A 20,875-nucleotide genomic window follows, 5' to 3' on the forward strand; every position below is an offset into this window, starting at 1 on the left:
AGTTGAACTTTGAGAATCTATGATTCTGTGAAAGTTTTTCCCATCATCAAAATACAAGAAAATCTGAATTCAATTTTTCAAAGACAAAAATTTAATATATTTTATCTTATTATACATTTCCCCTAAATTACAAAGTCAATTGCTGCAAATATATTCTGCTACAAAGCTTTCTGTAAGAAATATCTCTATAAGAAAATACATCTCATTAACATTTCCTGTAAATAAATTATTTCAAATAATAATTTTTGAAGGGATGTCTGTAAGGGAAATAATGAAGAAACCAGATTGTAAATGTAATTGTTACATAGGAAATGTTTGACTCAAATGTTCCATTTTCATGTTGCCAAGCTTATAGAATCCTGTTTGTACAGACTTTGGTTCTTGAATAGATTCGTTGAAATTTTTCTGTTTTTTTCAGACATATGAGAAAAATGTAAATCTTAATTATCCTAGTAAATGTATGTGGAAAGCTGAAATTCTTAATAGACATGCAGGTTTTGGTTCAATTTCTACTGGAAGAACTTGAATTTGAGACTGAAAATGAGGGTTAAGTAAAAGAAAATTAAGACTTTTAGTCTATAAAAGGAAAGGTCAAAAATAACAGCTATAACTTTTTTGCCTTATGCTCTAGACATAATATTTAGAAGTGAGTAAAGTAGAAAAGGTAATAAAATGGTTTCAAAGAATGAAGAACTTGTGGTTTTTATAGGTTAGCAATATGTAGATTTTACAAGTTATTCCACTTATATATTTTTTTATCTCAATGGATGCAGAAAACAGAAACTATATCTTTGGCAAAACAATAATAAAAATATAAAAAGCTGTTGTAGAGAATGGTTGGTGCAGAAAAATCAGACGTTGGCACCAGCCAGTTGGACACTGATTGAGGGCAATGGACATTTACTATGTACTATCTGTCTTGGGAGCCCATTTTGTGGGAACTCCTCATATTATTTTAGGACCTCAAAGGTATAAAATATGTACTTTGGGGTCAAATATTGACCTCACACTGTGCTCCTCTGTGTGGTAAATATTTGAGATAACAAATCCCATAGAAAACTTCCATTTAGGTTGTGCAACACTGGGACTCAAATATAAAAGGTCATTTTGTGCTTCTGACATATCTATGAGTGGCCCAAACCTGGATACTTGACAAAGTTTTGCCCATTTCCCTGCTGGCTTCAGTGCAGGACCAACACAACTCCAGTCTGAACGGTCAGCTTCACCCTGTTGTACCGCAGAGTATGTGAAGAGCAAGGTGTTTACCAGTATAATGCTATGCAACATGGGGCATGTCAAAGCTTTAGGAAGTAATGATCTCTCTATTAGCTTTTTGCCCATGTATTTTGGATATCTTAAAAAGATTTGCAGTATGTAAAATTTTGCTCTGTGCTTTTCATGGCTAATGGGAAGAGATGGGAAAATAAAATATATTCATGGTAGGACTCAGATACGATCTAGACAGATGCAATGTTATTCCTTGAGAATCTGAATGGTCTACTTTTGTCTTGTTATATTGGTTTTTAGTAAGTATACGTGGAAGTAAATACTGGAAAATATAAGTAAGCAGTTTGAAGAAAAGCAAGTTATTTTTTTTCTTTTCTAAAGGCCTTGATAAGAGACCTGCAATTATTTTGAAATAATTTGGAAAATATCAACTGCTTTTATCCTTGTCCACCAAGGCCTTTAATTGGATAGTAGTAATGTTCCAAATTAAAAGGTGATTCCATGTTGTGACTTAACTCTGCTTGTTTTTTCATTTCCTATTTAACAATTTTTTAATGTTTTAGACCTTATTGTATACAAAGATATAATGGGAGTATTTTGTTAAACTATAACTTTGAACAGAAATATGGCTTTTAGGTTATTTTGTAGACAATCACCAATCAGAAGGAAACCGATCCTCCAGCACAACCTAAAATCTTTGAAAGTCACATGGTATTTGTCAGTAACTTTCACTGTGCTTTTTTTCAGTAATTGCATTTTCACAAGTGTGTACATTATTTACATAAACAAGCGGCATAATGGAAACACACTGGTTGTATTGTCACCCTTTCCAATCAACTCGGTTCTCTTCTTTCTCTTACTCTGTGACTTATATTTTTATCACAAGCCTTACATTAGCCATTCTTCTGAGATCCAAATCCTATTTTCCACCATGCCATGATGCATTAAATGCACAGATTCACAGTCTGCTCATGATGCATTTCCTCTGAAGAGATCATATTTTCTGACACACGTGGAGTCTGGCTTTGGAGGAGTAGGTGGCATCTTTCCATACTTTACAAGATAGGCCCTTTGCACAGTCACACCGCTGGAAGATTTCCAGGCCATGAGAGCCCTTCTTGCGCTGCTTAGTACAGACTTCCCCCTGATGGAGCACTGGCTTGCAGATTTTGGTCCAGAAGTGACGAGCACAGCAAAACCCTTCAATGCAGTCTGATGATCGTAGGCAGGGATCTCCTTCATGCCCTGCAGGGATGATGACCAAAATATATCACCATGACACTTCAGAAAAGAAGCACAAAAATATTTTACTTATGCTCTTTTCCATAATGTCTTGGATTCACATCAACTGGCTCTCCCTCTAATCATGTAAATCCATTATTGTATATTTTTATATTTGTCTGAATGTCAAGTTTAACAAATAGCTTGACTGCACTTCCTCTTTACTTTGTCACAGTCTGCTTCTAGATATTTCCTTGATCATCATTATTATTTTTTACGAGGTGAGTAAAAAAATAAGTAAACAAAATGAATTGCTTTCAAATTAATTAATTTGGGATCTTTCTGAGAGTTGTACAAAAACTCTGCTTCAAGTGGGAAGGTGAAATTCTCAAGAACTTCTAAGATCATGTAGCAGAGTCTAGCCAGGAAAACAGAAACTGATTCTTCAAAATAAAAGGCATTTCATGCAGTGAACTAATCACACAGGTAATGGCAGGACTAAGAAGTACCAGAGGATGCTAAAGCAAAACAGCAGGAAGCCACTACCACATTCAAGCTAAAGGATCCAGGATGGGAACTGAACAGGTCCAGCTGGCAGGACTAAAACCCCAAGGAGAAATGGCCCTGCCGAAAACACCGGAGGAGGCAGGGAGAACACCCTGGCTTTTGCCTTCGTCTCCTTGCCGGTGTCCCACACAGCCATATCCACGTGGCCACAAGCTATCTGACGGGGAGCCGAAGAAATGCAGTCTATAAAATATTGCGATACAGAGAAAGGGCAGAAAGCCCCAGGGTCAACAAACAACCCATCATAAAGAACGTGTGGGAGCATAAATGTGCGTATTTAATTCAGAAAAAGGATTAAGTCAGCAAAGAGCGCCCACACATCACAGCTGGGTTGATGTGTAACCTGTATAAAGAAGGGGTCAGCAAACTTCTCGGTAACATCCAGATTGGAAATGTTTTTGGCTTTTTAGATTGTGTGTTGTAGGATATAAATTCTGCTGTTGTATTGCAAAAAGAGCCATAGATAATGCCAAATGAATGAGCATGTCTGTGTTATAATAAAAGATTAAGATTATTTAAAAAAAAAAAAAACAGGCAGCAGGACAGATTTGACCTGCAGACCATGGTATGAGAATCCTGCTCAAAAGGATTTTCTGTCACACCAAATGTAACTAGTCCCACTGTGTGGCATAGACACAACTCACTAGCCATCGGCATGAGGTTTCTTCCTACTTGCCATCATAAAATTACACACATAATTATATAAAATAACTAGTAAATTTGAAAATATACAGTGAGATAGTCATCTGTTACAATAAAGAGAAATGCTCATGTACTAACAAATGCATGTGAATTTGATGGAGTAGAAATGGGAGATAGGGGTAAAGGACCAGGCCATTAGGGAGTATAGACAACGGGTAGCTGAAGAAGAATTGTCAATCTCTAGCCCTATTCACATGACCATTAGTACCCCAGGTCGGACTAATAGGTCAGGTATCCTACACAATGACTTCACTGCAGAACATGAAAATGTGGGGAAATAATTGTTGTGTTCAAGCAAGTCAGGGAAATACAGTATTTTCAAGGGAGTAAAGGACAGAAAACTGTACTTGAACAATGATTAAGATAAAATTTTAAAAAAAGTTAACCAGTTTTCTTCATCACTGGACTTCTCAGAGCCTTCAATATACCAACACTTATTATAAAGTTCCAAAAATGTCAATATGCATATACAAAGCTAAAGGGGGTTAGAATCGAGGGTGGGAGGTGGGGATGGGTGGGGGGAAGTGGTGGGGGAGAAAATGGAAACAACTGTACTAGAGCAACAATAAAAATGGCAAGATACATTATTACAAAACTCTTGAATACAGGGCATTTTTATTCATAAAATGTCTAGAAAGAATAGTGCTCCACAAAATACACTTGAAAAAACTTCCTTTAAAAATGCATGTGCCTCATGCTGTCAAAATGTATTACTAGTAATAAGGTTCATACTTTTAAATTCTATTATTACGGATTGGGCTTCTCAAAGGTTCTGAAACAAGAAAGAGGATTTCTGGCCATACATAATCTCACCAGAAAGCAATTATTTTTGGTAAACTGTTTTATGAATTGTATGTTATCTGGTTGTTTATGAATTGTATGTTCACAAATAAAATTTGTGAATCTGAAAGGTGAGAAAAACTAAGAAACACAGTAATTTAACCATGTGAAATAAATATTTTCCCATTTACTTTTCAGAATGCTTTGTCTTTTTATACATGACAGAAATGCCTGTGTAAAAACCGTCTTCCAAATTCCATGTATAAGACAGGACTGACTAAGAAAAGGTCCTGGCTGGTCAGGGTGCTGCAATTCTTGTAGCACATATTTTCTAACAATTTAGAAACTCCAGAAAGCTCTAAGCATCCTCAAAATTAAGAATTAATAGATCGAATAAAATTTGCCCTTAAAATATCTTCATTGTATCTTCCTGAAACCAATAGAATTAATGAACTATATTTTATGTACTTCTTTATAAAACAAGAAAAAGTAAACATAAAACTGCAGTTATTCCTACCTTTTATATGTGACATCTTAGTGTGTGGTCGTCCTAGATTCTGCCATCCCAAGTCATGGTTTGAGTAATGACCATGGTTTCGATCTCTGTGCCGAGTGCCATCCAGAGCTGGGATGTGAGGGGTTAAGATGCTCTCAGTGACTGGGATGCAGATGCCTGGAGATGGTCAGGTAAGCCATTAGTCTTACTCAATTCTATACAGTGTGGCTCTTATCTAAGTATTCTTTCTATCTATCTATGTATCTATGTATGTATGTATCCATCCATCCATCCAACCATCTATCTCATCTATCTATTTATTGTCTATCATCTATCTATTCGCTTATCCATTCACTCATTTACAAAGTTATTAAAACTGAGTATTGAAAATTTTTCCCTGAGCCAAGCTTCCTTGATTGGCATCTTTCTTCTCTCAATGCTAAGCAATCCTGGGTAAAAATCAGAAAAAAAGATAGAATTCATTTTACTAAGTTATCATGAATGCATGTGAAGTGTTTAGAATAGTAACATAGTAAAATATTAAATCAATATTAGCTATTCATACTTTTAAAAGGTATGATCAGACATCCACCTTTGGAACTCAGGTCCCTTTGTTTAATCAACAATACAATCCTAATCTGCACTGTAAGCATCTCTAATGCTATGAGGTCCTCTTCCTTTCACCTCCTGTCCAAGGTGTTTTCTGTAGGACTATGCCCAGAGGAAAGGAACAAATATAGGAACATAAGTCTGATTATGTTGTTTACATGACGAAGTGTATGTTTCTTATCACCTTCTGCAATTATTTAGTGGTTTTACCACACTTCTGTGGTTCTTCATTTTATTATTAATGCTGAATTTGTGCTGATAAATTCATTGAGATTGGGTGAAGCCATGCTTATGGAGTGTCTGGGGAATAGATTCCTGTATCTCCTTTTGGAAGAACCAATCACTCCATCACCATCTGAGTGTGCCACCAGCTAAAGCCTTCAAAAGAAGATATCTTGAGTATAAGAATCAAGGTATGAAACTGGTATGAAATTGGAAGACGGACTCAAAACTGCATTGATACATCACAGCAGGTTCTTTTCTTTAGTACTTTTGCATGTATCTGTTCATGTGTTTAGTAGAATAGAACATCTAGGTATTTCCACTTAACTCTTCAATGGGGCAAATCTTAGCTCAGCATACAATATTAAATACAAAAGGTTACCAGAGTTTAGAAAAATTAAGATTTTAGAGGTAATCTAGGTAATATTATCTAAACCATGTTCCAATTCTTGCCTATTTAAAAATATTCTTTATGCCCTAGCTGGCGTGGCTCAGTGGATTGAAGGCCAGTCCGTGATCCAAAAGGTTGTAGATTCGATTCCCAGTCTAGGACACATGCCTGGGTTGTGGGCCAGGTCCTCAGTAGGGGGCGTGTGAGAGGCAACCACACATGGGTGTTTCTTTCCCTCTCTTTCTCCCTCCCTTCCTCTCTGTCTAAAAATAAATAAATAAACTCTTTTTTAAAAAAGACTTTAAAAAGTCCTGATATTTACATATCAGGAGTCTAAGGAAAAGGTAGCCTAAGTCGCCAGATCTCCTAGGTGAAAAGAAAGAAGCCCACGAGCACGATCTTTACCATTATTGCAGCGGGTACCAGGACAACACATGCCATCTCTATGGCAGCGCTTCTTTTTCCTGCGGCACACCATGCAGGCCGATGATCCTTGGTGGGGACTGTGGCAATATCTCCCAACTTCACATTCCTTATCACTGCTGCAAGGGTAGGCCTGTCATGAAGTGGGAAAACAACACCAAAAGCAAAGTAGATTAGGTCTTTTAACACTTATGAAAAGTTACTGTTCCAAATTATGATAAAAAATAAGTCATAATATGTACCATTGTGATAATGTTCTGAGCATAGATCCTACATAATGACACATACTTTACTGAGAACCTTAGGAACATTGATTGTTGATGGTCAGAAAAGTAAAGTTGACACTTCATATATTTTCATTGACACAACTTTGGAGTTAAAATTTACACTTTGCACTGATTAGGAGAGCTCTTAAAAGCGACTTTGGGGGCTTAGAATCAGTATAACTATAGTGCCACTCATTTAAGGTGTGAATGAAACAGCTTAGCCATCTTGTTTTCACTTGCTACGCTAAGATGAGGGGAGGGTCAAATAACATAACAAATGGCTGTGCTAGAACCTGAAATGCATCTACCCAATTATGGAATGTATATTTTAAGAGTAAGTCCTCACAATCCCTGCCTGTGGTGGACAAGGAGCAGAACCACTTCCAAGGTGGTGATGAACAGCCCGGCAGTACTCTGAGGGGTCAGAGAGAGGCTAAGCCCCAATCCCATCATCATGCTCTCAGGAAACTACAGAGCAGGCTCCTTACACATAAGAATAGCCCCATTGGCTGCTGCACCTTCAATCTATGCAGAAAGTACTTCTAGTCCTACATTTCCCTACCAAGTTATGCATTCAGGAGGCTACTTAAGCAGTGTCATAGCATCTCCAAAAATAAAAACAGATTCTACAGTTATATACTCCTTGTCTCTTGGAAGTTATTAGACCACTTAAAACATCCCTGTTTTCAGAGTGTGAGAGCTGATAAACTGAAATGTCACACTAGACATCAAACTCACTCATATTTTGAGGCATGTTGACAGGGAGGTTTCTTTCTCTTTCTTTCTTTCTTTCTTTCTTTGGCAGTTCATTTTTCCCCCTGACTTTCAGAGTAATACATAGTTACTTTTTTAATTGAAAAATAGGAAAAAAAGCTATGTAGTTTTTAAAACAAGCACTAATGATATCAATATAAACTATGGGATAGCATTTTTGTGACTCAAATAATGCGTATGAATTGAGTGCTTTACTTACGACATGAGGTTTGATGGCCTAATTTTGCATGCATTGCTTGTTCCTCTTCCCCTTCTCTCTCTTTCTCTGACTCTCTTTCATTCTCTCTGTTTCTACCATTGCCTTTCTCCCATGCCCTTCTCCTGCTTTTGTGTATACACTGTGTGCATCCATTCAACCTCCCACATGGTATTCATTTAGACTGGATGATCTTCAGTAAGAGGAAATAAATATGAAGTTGATGTGTGAGTCTGAAAATTTTACATGTGGTTCTATGAAAAAATACTTTTAGCATCATTACAATTTATTGTTTACACTCAAGAGAAAATAAAAACTAGAAAAACCACTAACTTTAAACTGAAAGTGCTTTTAAAGGACTGCACAGTGGCAATATTTGATGCCTGTGTTGTTATCAATGGAGTCAGATAAAGCTGTACGATGAATTGGATTATTAGTGTCCCATTCTGGAACTCTATTATTAGGCTTAGGGGAGAGTCTGAATGAAGTTGATTCAGAGTAATATGCCATTTTTCAAGACTCCAAAACCAACAAAAACAAAACAAATGCCACTTCCTGACTTGCCACACTCTTTCCCCCAAGCATTTTACTCCCTTTATATTTAAACCCATTCATTTTAACTGAAATACAATTCACAAGGATCCTATTAATTAACATTTATTTCACCAAATTGTTTTGCAAGAAACATTTGATGTCTTACAAGTTTTTTTTTCCTTCCTCAAAAATAGGACATGTTCTTTCAACAGAAATAAACACACGCCACCTAAAACATCATGTGCAATTTGCACTTCAAACAACACATCTTCAAGAGCATCTGAATATGAAATAATACTTGGTTCCATTCCTGAAAAAACAGTTTATATTGTATAAACCAAGTTGTTTGCTAAAAGCAGTTATTTATCCAGAAAATTGTGGAAAGCACATTATCTTCTCACTCTTAGTGGATAAGAAATGAAAAATATCGAAATTGCAAATATTCAATACAGATGATAATATAAAAATAATGTGCATAGTAGTCCTTTATTTGAATGGGATCACAGTAAAATTCTCACAGTTTCTCTTAGAGCTGAGCTCATTTTTTTCTGAGAAAATATATTAGACAATAAGTAGCTTTGTTACCTTGCAATATATCTTTTAATAGACTTCAAACAGAAATGACACAGGCAGAAAAATTATGTAGGATTTCTTTTTTAAAGGAAAGTTATTGTTAATGTGAACTTATACTTAGAATGGAATCCAAGAACATAATATTGAGAAGAATTCTTTGACAATTAAAAAATAAATTTTAATAATTGACATGCCAGGCTATGTTCCATAGCTTCTAGTCTGCTTATAAAATAGTTCTGTTTCCAACAAATAGCTTTTATGTATGTGTAAAATTAAGAAAGGATGCCACAAATTAATTGAAGCAGGTTATAGGGAAAGGAAGTGATATTTGGGGGCATTCTGGCCTTCTGAAATCAGAGTCCCCCAGCACAACTCTCTCCACTCAGCCATAAAGTTCCCCTTGCCTTAGCCATTATCAAGGAAATGAAGAACATGAGAAAATAGGACCTGACCCATTAATTCATAGCAATGCTCATGTTTTCAGCCTAATGAATTATTTTTCAGTAGAGAGTTTTAAACAAGACATTTTCAACCCAAGTATAAGGACTCTTCATCTTGTTGTTGAGGATTTTCCCCCTACCTTAACCCCTTTACTACGTCTGAAAAGTGTCATAGAGTGGGAGACAGAGGGAGGGAGGGAAGGAAAAAGAAGCACTTGGTGAAAGTTGATATGGAGGATTCTAAGCAGTGATGACTATGGCGATTAACAGACCACTGAAGGGAATTATATACATTAATAAAGGTCCATTCAGAAACTTTCTCATGAAGAAAATCTTTATTTTCCATTTACTTTGGCTCCCAAACTCTGTTCCTGGTCTTATTTGATGATGGGTTTGTGACTAACAAAAAGGGAATTTGAGTAATTTAAGTTTCCATTTAATAACAAAAAAAATAATATGCTTCCTTGGTACTTATTTTACAAATGTGTAAAAAGACTGATTTATTTTACCTGCTATCGAAATTGTTCATAGTGAATTTTTAGGACTCCTCATTTACTTGACTTTGGGTAAACAGTCTGAGGAACAGTGACTGTCTGTGTCTCTCTAATTCAAGTGATAGAATTAGAGAGAGACTTGAACCACTTGCCCCATACTGAAATACTCCAAAATTGCCCTGGCCAGTGTGCTTCAGTTGGTCATCATTTATAAGTCTAGGTTGTGGGTTTGGTCCCCTGTCGGGGCACATGCAAGAGGCAACCAATCAATGTTTCTCTCTCACACTGATGTTTCTCCCCCTCTCTCTTCCCCTTACTTCCCCTCTCTCTAAAAATGAAATAAAATAAAATGAAAGAAAAGTCAATAAGCATATCCTCAGACGAGGATAAATACATAAGTAAATAAAGGAAATAAAACAAAATGAAACACTAGAACAGGAATCTGGCTCCGTGAGCATCCAAGAATAATCACCGTCATGAAGAATCGTTCATGACTTAGCTTTGGTCACAATTAGGAGATGAATTCATTTGAGAAGCCTAATAATAGCAGATGATGATGGGCCATAAATTAAGGATGTCTGAGAGCTATCCAGGATCAGGTCAAAACACAAAGAACTTATGCCTGACCGCCTTCCTAGGCAAAAAAAGAAAAAAAAAGTTTTCTCTAAATAGCAGTGCTAGTTGTCATTACAGCCATGGCATGAACTAAAGAGAAAATGTAAATACATTGACACACTGGACACAGCTTGAATAAAGTCAATCAGAAATGAGCATTTTTTCTTAGTATAAAGGATTTTTTCATTCCATTTACTCTGTGCTACTTTGAAATAATTATTTAAAATTTTAGCAATGACATGAAGAGAGGCCAAGAGACTTCCACTAGTGAAGGCACAGGTCTGTGCTCGGCAGCAGGGGCTCAGGGATTTCAGGCCTGCCTGCGAGGTGTCACGACTCAGCGTTCAGTAGTGATAGTTTAGTGAGCACATGGAGAAGGTGTTTGAGTGGTGACCTGGGCACTGGGATTAGAGACTAAAAAGTCAACTTGGCCACTTCTCTCTCCAGAAGCCTCCGAACATCAACAGCATGTCCTGCTGTGGCTGTTGTCATGACAGAACACTGGCGGAAGCCACCGACAGGACTGCGGACAACAGTTTCTCCTTCCATTTCTTGACAACAGTTTATGTCCAGTTAAACTCAACATAATTAAAGTTATAAGCAAAAGCCCATGATGCAAATAATAATAATTACATAATATTCTAATGAATAAAAGAAAAAGAAATGTTACTACATCTTATGTGACCTAACAGCATTGTTTTTCAATTATTCTCAAAACTGCAGAGAAAAGGCCTATTAATTTGAGACTTAGATTTAGGATTGAATTTGTTCTTATTTCTCAAGTACTGTCCATTCCTTAGAATGTTCAAATGCAGCAATGAAGTAATCAGATCAGTAAAAATAATAAAATTAGAAAAAGTGTTTCAGGTATCTCAGCAGTACTGGCTATCGAATAGACATTTGGCCAAACTAAACCTTAGTTTAATTCCCCAGTTTTCAAAATAATGGCATTGTTCCCCTGTAATAGAGGGGAGCAGAAAGGAAGAGGGAAATATCACCAATTGTTCATGTGGGTGGCCACCCATCCGGATTTTTGCAAGACCGTCCTAGTTTTGTTGTTGTTTTAATCTGGACAATCCTTTGTCCCCCAAGCACTGTTTGTTACAACCTCGGAAGTTTTCTGGAGCCAGAAAAATATCATCAGCTGGGCAGGCAGAAAAAAAGCCTGCAGGGGATGGGGGAGGTGGTGACCCAGCTGCAGGAATAAGAAACATTTGGAGCGAGGGAAGGTAGCAGTAAGGAGCTGGGGTCTCCAAGAAACAGCACAAGGCTGGCAGTTACATGTGGGAAACCAGATCAGGCTGGCTATCCCTAGGTTGTTAGAGAAAAGATTAATTTTCCTCATCAGACATTTCATATGACAGATCTATATTTCATGAACAAACCAGGCATGCTACCCTTGAAGGTGGTAATTTCAAATTCAAGCCCTGTAACTGCAACTGCAACTGCAGGAGGTCCAGCGGCATCACCTCTGTCTGGCTCCTGCGTAGCTGAACACTGCAAGCCACGGGCTGTGCAGTCCGCTCTTTTCCATTGTCCATGATTCCACAATTGCCTCTAGGGGATAAGGGTGTACTATCTTTAGGCTTCCTGAACTTAAGGCCAGGAGGATTGCGCTATATTAAATTCCAGCAGAAAAGTGAAGGTATTTCATGACGTTCTGGAAGTGTGCCATAGCTTCATTAAGGCAGCTGCTTGGTAGTCATTCAATATTCAATAATAATTTATTTGGTATTTATTTATTAAACACCAACTACAATCCAGACACAACTGGTTCAGTACTTTATACATATTTTGCCTGTTTAGTCCCTAAAATAATTTTGAAAAACAAATGTTTTTTCACACATTTGACATGTAAAATTTTTGGCGTAAGTTTACCTCTGTTTTGTTATTACGATATATAACATTATGCATTTTATAAAATGAAGTTCACAGCAATTTGACATCATTCAACTGATCAATGCATATTGATCCTAAATCACAACATATTTATTGCTAGATTTAAAAATTAAATTAGCTTAAAAACTTTTAGTTAAGTTTTAAAATATAAAAGTCACCACAACTAATTTGAATATTCTGTATCTAGAACTTTCCAACTGGAACCAAGCTTCACTTTTAAAGAATTAATGATAAAAACAAAGAAAGAAAAGTGTCTTGCATTTGGAATGCCCTAATCAACCATTAAGAATATCTTTGTTAAACCAATATTCCAAATTCTACATTAGTTTGTCATCCAAAAAATTTTTTTGTACCTCTGGCTAATGCCAGAAGTGCAAAGAAAATTTGGAATGCACAATGGTTCCCCCCCAACCCCCAATAAAATGTCAAAACTTATTGTAAACACAAGCATATTCCAGACAATTTTAAGAAAAAGAACAATGGAGGTTGAGGATCTGGAAATTGATTCCCTTAAAACAATTTGTGCTATGCACACTAGAGTAGCATACTTAAAATTGTCTGGAATATACTTGTGTATAAGTACCTCTTACACATATTCACTTAAGGCTACGCTTGTTAGACCTTTGTTTTTTCATATAAAGTTCAGAGCTGAGAGAATTTATACTAATACTGCCGAGGTTATAAATTATAATGATGGATTTCTGCCAGTGGTCCATTAACTTCCCCAATGTATTCAGAAAACCTCACTTAAACAATCATTCTGTGAAATAAAGTCAAGGGCCTCCCTAACTTCTCTGTTCTCTGTGTGTCATTAAGCAAAAAGAAGATTCCAGGGAATTCTCCACTTTGAACTTGGACCACATTCTCACTGTAACCCGCACATTACTACCACTGACTGTGAGGTAGATGGGGAGTGCTAACCCTTCTTCCCCTGTAGTCTCGGTACTCAGAGAAATCTGAAGCAGCAAGTTTACCTGGCTAAAAGTTTTGCTTGTTTTTGACGCATTCCCCCCTCATTTGGAATATATAGGGGAAAACAATTCTATCTCATGCTCAAAAAGTGGCACCTCAGGAGTGCTTTTGCTGCAGGGATCAGAAACCGTTACATTTCATATATAATTATAAAGCCCTTTATAAATTCTGTGACTGGTTGAATATAATTGTTCTAACCAAATCAGAGAAACCACATCGTTTCAAGTTTTCTTCCAAATTCAGAATTGAATGTCTATAATATAAAACTTGCATTGTACCTTACAAATTTTCCTGACCTCATGACCTTCAGAAAGGTAATGTGCCAGGAAAAATTTTGTAGTTACACTGCCTTTTGAATTATGCCTCCACATTGAACTCGATGTTACAAGTACTTAACTGAGTCTCAGTTTCCTCCTTGATAAGCTGGACATATTGTTACCTTCAGCAACATTTCCCTACTTACCTAATCATAAAAACCTCATGGGATTTCTTTAAAAACTATTTTTACACAGTCTTCTCATAGAGACTCTATTCCTATAGGAGTAGATATGGTCTGGGTATCTGTATTTTAATAAATACTATCCTGGTGGTCATATTATCAGATAAGATAGGGAAATACAGCTTATAGAGTTGTTGCAAAGACTAAAGGTTCCTCTTATATTGAGGTCTGTCCAGAAAAAGTCAAGCCACTGTTAATATAACAAGAACAGTTTACACAACTTCATTGTAACCTGGCAGCCAAGGAGAGTGGACTGAAAGGTGCATGCGTGAACAAAGACCACTTCACTCTACTAGTCAGTGGGGGCACTAGACGCCATTGAGTGAGCATGTGTACTGTGTGGCCATTGCATTCAAAATGACTGAGTGAGCAGAGCAATGAATCTGCATCAAATTTTGCTTTAAGCTGGAACATTCCTCTGTAGAAACTATTCAGATGATTCAGAAGGCCACAGTTATGAGTCACTGGTGATTAGCAGCTTCATCATGACAATGCACCTGCACCTGCATCACATCTTATGCAGAGATTTTTGGTGAAACATGAAATCATCTGGGTGACTCAGCCCCGCTATAGCCCAGATTTGTCACCTCTAGCTTTTCCCAAAACTAAAATCTTCTTTGAAAAAGAAGAGATTTCAGACTGTGGATGAGATTCAGGAAAATAAGACAGGGCAGCTGATGGCAATTGGGAGAACTGTGTGAGGGCCCAAGGTGCCTACTTTGAAGGGGACTGAGGTATCATTGTGCTATGTACAATGTTTCTTGTATCTTGAACCTTCTTCAGTAAATGTCTCTATCTTTCACAGTACATAGCTGGACACTTTCCAGACAGATCTTATATTTTACAGACAATGTCTGCTCTACGTGAGACATGGACTCAGTGTTATCTCCCATGTGGACATCGGTCTAAGTGAGGGACTGGTCCCCTGACATCAATACTGAGTAAGACACTCAATGACAACAACAAATACAATATTTTCAGGCAGGTTCATCTTCACTCATTACTTAGCCACTGTGCTTAGAGGTAGGCTTGAGAATTTCTAAAATTAGATGAAAAAGTAAAATAATGCATAACAAACACACCAGTGAACTTTGGGAGAAATACAGTGTAAACTCAGAGACGTCAACACACCCATTGTGGCTACATTGTTTCATAGCTTCATGCGTGTGCACCTGTGTCTTGTTAGCAATGCAAAGCTTTGCTGGTTTGGGGTGTTTTTGTTTGTTTATTTCTGGTTGTGTGTTTTGTATCCTGCAGCTCTTTACAAAACAAGTACTCTCTCTCCTCATATCAATTATGATAAATAGATGATGTGTTTTTATTTTTTATTTTTTGGTATATCATCAAATTTCCCTTTCCAATGAAAATAGCATTTAAAGTTCAAATATTAATGTCTAGGGAGATATGAAAATTTAACACACTTTAAAATTGCTCTTTAGGAAAGACCATCTTTACAATGATAGAATAGATCATTGTTGGTAAATATTTTACTTTGAGTCATTTTCATTTATAATATCCTAGGTTTAGAAATGAGGATATGAAAGGGTGTGTAGTGTGTATGTGTGAGTTATCTAAGGAACCCTATTGAATAAATGTGGAACAAAATTAAGTGAAATTTCTTATACTTTGCTAATTTATGCTTTATGGTTGTCATATTAGAAAAGCTTGGAATAACTCTGTTTTCCTAGAGCTAGGGCTTCATACAAGAGTATCAAGAATTCAGACTGAAGATTCTTAATGTTACCTTTTTTCACAGAATCAGACTATCAGTGAAGCAATCCATATGAACAATCTATTGTTCCAACAATTATTTATTTGAGCTAGTGTTTATTATCTTAGCTCATTTCATTTAGTATAGACCAAGCAAACTTTATATCTCTCTAGTCTTCCTTAATTCTCTTTCCTTTCCTCTAGGAGTTAGGCTAGACTTCTGTTAGAAGGCCACTCACTACATTTTATTCTGCTATTCTGATTCTGAGGAAACAGTTCATGGAAACTGATCAAATGGAAAAGATTGCTTTCTTTTTTGATTGAGAAAATGGAAAATAAACTTGGGAAAATATAATTCTCAATATTTCTTTGCAGAGAAAGGACTCTTAATTTCTGTTTAATAACTACCTGAAGCCCTGTACAAATATTGCTTGAAAATACAACAGTTATCATTCAAACTTAGAATCACAATCAAGAAGGCAGACAGCATTTTATCCCTCCAGATGTGCTGGGGAGGGAGGCAATCATTTGAAAAGAAGCATTGCCCAGAATGATTAACTAGATGGTTGAAGTAAGAGGTTTACTTAATAGTGATAACACAAAGATCAAATCAACTAAGAAACCTTTTGATTAAAAAAGTAGGATGAAGAGGTGGGTCACAGTTCTAACACAGAACTCTGTCTAAGTCAGTCATCTATTTCTGCCTCTGCCATTTCGAGAAATATAAACAGTGAGTCTGAGAAGAGTCTTGGACTGGAATCATTATGGTATTACATACTGCTGATATACAGAGCAACTATGATGCCAGTTATATGTGCAACAACATGGAGGACTTGAACTCCTGAGCTTCAGATAAGCAGGTTTGTCTATTACTAAGAGAAAGGAATGGGTGTTATCTCATGTAAACAGTTTTTAAAAATCCTTATTTTTCTCATTTCTCAGCTTGCTTTCTTCTCTGGGCATGTCAAGCCAATATTTCATAACCTGTAACAGTTAAATGATGTGTATTTTGTGCCTGTGTTTCATTTTTATTTATTTGGTATGTTCAGTTGGTAATGCACATCCCACATACATATTCATGCAAGGAGCACTCTATGCACACTTATATTACCATTTCAGGGTTCCAAAGATTAGGACTAACTACAATTGAGAGAGTTTGAACCAGTCTCAGAGTTTCTAACACAATGACAAGGTGAAAAGTATCCAGGGGGAGTGGTTGCTTGACTTCCTGATGGAGGAAATTACAGTAGCCAAGGCTACTCATGTATTTGAGACATTCAAAAATGATTGAGTTGAAAAGCACCAGCTTGTATTTTGACTTTTGGTGTCTAATAATAGCAATTATACGGCCACACGTTGTTTATCAAAATAAAATACTTTTCCAAAAAATAATTAATATCTCAATGGACACATGGTCTTTTCAGCCTCCTACCCAGGGCCCAATTTAAATCCTTATTGTGTGGAAGAAGGGAGGGAAGGTGAACACACACAAGGACAAAGAAAATTTAGGTCTAGCAAAGGATGTCACTCATTGGCTTATAACCCACTTCTATCAAAAAAGTTCTATTTAAATGTTTGCTAGGGGATTGAAAAAGGAGGAAATTCTGAGCCAGATGACAGAATCTTTTGTTTTATGTGACCCTAGTGTTCAAATCTCAGTCTCAGGAATGGGGTACATCTTGTAATGACATACTCAATGTGTTAGTAACTACAAAGAAAACACATTGAAGACGTTGGTCCCTGACACCACATACATCCCAGTGCATCTGCTTTGTTTGGTGACCAGAACATTTGTAATAATGCAATAGGGACCAGGTGACTTATTACTAAATGAAAAAAAATGAAATCATGTCTCTGGGCTTAAGGCACCTCTTCCATCCCCATTGGTCCTTCCAGCCTGTGCAAAGAGTATGCTCCTCTGTATGCTTATTGCTTCTTTTCTTGGCCCTTGTTCATCACTAAAGATCTCCAAATGTGCTGGCATCAGAGTCTAGCTAATACCCCTGTGTCTGGCCTAACATTCCAGCAGACTGCAGCAAATGCGGAGCTTTAAAATGTGAGATGGGGGAGGGAAAGTGAGAAGAGAAGTGGGGAGCAGCTAAGGTAGTAAGGGTCCCTCCAAGGACTGTGGTAAATATGTCCTAGCTCACATGACTGTTTGGTTAAGGAAATCTAGGGGAACAAATTGAACAAAATTCATTAGCCATATAGTTAATAGAGGTTTTATACAACTTTGTTGGGGCCAGTCTATAATTCTATACATTTTTCAATTTTTTCTCTTCATATCTACTAGTAAAGTGATTCTAGAATTCTGTTTGGAATCCTATCTGAATTCTGTCCCATTTGTTCTTGTTCATTTGTTTGTTTGTTTTAATCAAAGAAGACAGCTATGTTATAATAAAGATACACAGAAAGCATTTTCCTTCTTAGCACGGCATGTGATCCTTACGTGCTGCTGGCACCTGAATTAGACACTGCAGCCCCACAGGCTATGTGCACATGAGACAGGCAGCCCCACTCTCTCATGACTATGTATTTGCAAACACTTTTCTCTGCCAGGAACACCTTTCCTCCATATAATTAATCATTAGCATAATTCCAACTCATAACTCAGAGACTGTATCAAGTAACTTGACTTTTGGGAAAACTTCCAGGATGGCTCCTCACTCCAAGCTGATGGGAAGGCCCCTAGTAATCTGTGCCCTGCTGACACCTCATGCTCATCTGCACCGTGATACATATCATGCTCTGTTGAATTCTTTGCTTTCACTAAACTCTTTGATTAGAGAATCATCTTTCATCTGTATCTGCAATGGTCACATAATGACTGGAATAATTTAGCATTCCACATTTTGTCCAGTAATGAATTAGTGAATGTGATTTTGTTGAAACAGTGGTTGGGAATTTATACCATTGAATTGACAAAAAAAAAATGCACATGAAAGTACCATCACAAGATGGTAAGAAGAAAGGATTTGAAAATGAAGAGATGATTTTATAGATATTTTTAATAGATTTTAAGAAATAAGATCTGCATAAACCATTTATAACCAGCATCTATATACCTAAGGGCATCATTGTGTTTAAGGAAAGGGGGGATTGGGTGATGAGTACTTTTCCAGCCGGCAACTTGACTTCCAATGTTTCATGTTGAGTTTAGATTCACAGCTTTGAGTGCTATCATCAGTTATTTTACATTACGTTTTTGTGGCTGATATTTTTCACATTAGAAAATATAAATTATCTAATACAGCAATTTTCAAGGAGTATGCCGCCACATGATGGTGTGTCACAGGAATTTTTAAAACAAGCAATATCTGACTATTTAGTTAGGGGCACTGATGTCTTTTCCCTTAGACTTCAAGCAAAACAAATGACAACAGCCAACACAACAAGACCTGTCCAGTGTACACAAATCAAAATTACACTTCTTTTTTGTCAGATTGGCCAAAAAATAACATTTTTAATGTGCCATAGAATTTTAGTAATTAGTTTATATGTTCCGTGAGATGAAAAAGGTTGAAGATCGCCGATCTAAGTGAAAAGTAAGCTCTTTGGTGTCTAAGTGGCATCAGTGGTCTCTGCCACAGCAGTAATGCTGTCCTAGTCGCCATTCACAGCAGCGATTCTGTATGGCACCTCTTTCCTAACTGTCCCCCCAACATTGTTTAAACCTTTTGGTGGGTGGGAACTGTAACACTGGGTCCTTCCGGGGATCAATGTGACACTCCATCCAAAATGCTTCTTTCTAACTTTTTTCATCTCTGCCTCTCAATATTTTTCCCATTGGTAGATCATATCTGATAGTGTCCCTAGTTGACCTCTATCACCATGAGGTGTTTTTGCAAAGAAACGAGAAGAAATGAGCAACTCATTTGCTGGCTTCCTGTATCATTTTGGAGATACATAGGTGGAATAATAAAGGGATTCAATTTCCTGATACACCTTAGTCACAGCAATGTAACAACCAGGACATAAAAAACTAAAGTACCTTTTTCCAAATGCTTGCCCCATGGAATGCCACCACTAACATGTTTATTTGATGTCTAACATGATTATTATTCTAAACAAGTTGAGTTAACAAGGCTCTCCCCAGGCAGGTTAACAAACACACACACAAAATGCAGACAAATGCCTCTTAGTTTTGAGCCAATTCCTTTTAAACCATGTCTATAGTTATTGTGCACACCTATCCAATTCCTGTCATTAATCTCACACATTGAAATGTAGAGATACATACATTTTTCAGATCCTACTCAAAAGTTTAAAATCTTAGAGAAATTTTCAAAGGTCTTTATTCAGCTCAGTCTAAGTTTATATTTGATATTTATGAAAGAATGATATAAGCCTATTGCATGGCAAAGACTCAAGAAATAGGAACTCTACCTCACAGGTTAAACTTTTTAAGTTACATGTTTAATACATGTTTTGAGTCTAGGCAGAGATGCCAATTTGTGTTTGAAAAGATTGTGTCTCTATAAGTCTTCTGGGCAGTTTAGCTGCAGAGTCTAGAGAACAGAGCGATTGGATTTCCTTGTAGGAAGAGGAAAGGCATAGCCCGACCTGGGCACAGCAGGTATCAGAGAGGACAGATGACAGCCTGACTGTAACATTTCCTGGGTTTGACTGTGATCAGCAGAGCTTTACGCACACAAGCAAGTCAAGCTGTCTCCACGTTAACCTTAGATGAAGTGAGTTTTATTACAAAACCCAGCACCAGGCAGGCTCTTTTGCGAGGGCAGATCAAAAACATCAGGATCTGGTCCTGTGCTGCTTTTCATCTCCCATGCTTGAGCACACTCTAATTCACGCAGACCTGATTCTCCTGGGGTTTCAAGCAGGATGGTTTAGAAAAGCTAGGAATGAGCTCTTGAAATAAGGCTGCACATTCCATAGACTCAAGAATTGGAGTTGAATTTTTATAGATGGTATATTGAAAGCTGTTTACAACTTAGAAATGATGGTTCCAAGACATATTATAATGGCTTTCTTATATAAAAATATTGATAAATAACAGCAAATTTGCTAAGAAGTCCAGTTTTGCTTTCTGCAAACCTTCCAAAAAAATCACAGGTCTCCAAAACAGTTTTATAGAAGGAATCAGTTAGAGCATTAATCAAGCAGTTACTGGCTACATAATAATAATTAACATTAATATTTAACAGAAACTATTCATAGAGCTATTTGTCTTCAAAGTAGTGAACATCTTAAGTACTGACAAATTAACTCTCTGTCACAACTGCCAACATATGTTTGGAAAGCTGT

At 36.9% G+C, this 20,875-nt stretch overlaps 1 protein-coding gene across 1 annotated transcript in view; it reads right to left on the reverse strand.

Moving 5' to 3' along the window:
• Nucleotides 1–261: 261 nt before the first annotated feature.
• Nucleotides 262–20,875, reverse strand: part of DKK2 (dickkopf WNT signaling pathway inhibitor 2) — a 98,147-nt gene continuing 77,533 nt past the window's right edge. Inside the window, exons 2-4 of the mRNA XM_045820313.1 lie at nucleotides 6,621–6,771; nucleotides 5,015–5,170; nucleotides 262–2,472 (exon numbers count right to left, since the gene is read on the reverse strand). Coding sequence (XP_045676269.1) covers nucleotides 2,222–2,472; nucleotides 5,015–5,170; nucleotides 6,621–6,771 — 558 coding nt within the window. The 3' untranslated portion in view covers nucleotides 262–2,221. The remainder of the gene's footprint in view (nucleotides 2,473–5,014; nucleotides 5,171–6,620; nucleotides 6,772–20,875) is intronic.

This window comes from Phyllostomus hastatus, unplaced genomic scaffold, assembly GCF_019186645.2.
Source record: "Phyllostomus hastatus isolate PE091 unplaced genomic scaffold, TTU_PhHast_1.1 phas_scaffold_39, whole genome shotgun sequence".
Lineage (NCBI taxonomy): Eukaryota > Metazoa > Chordata > Mammalia > Chiroptera > Phyllostomidae > Phyllostomus > Phyllostomus hastatus.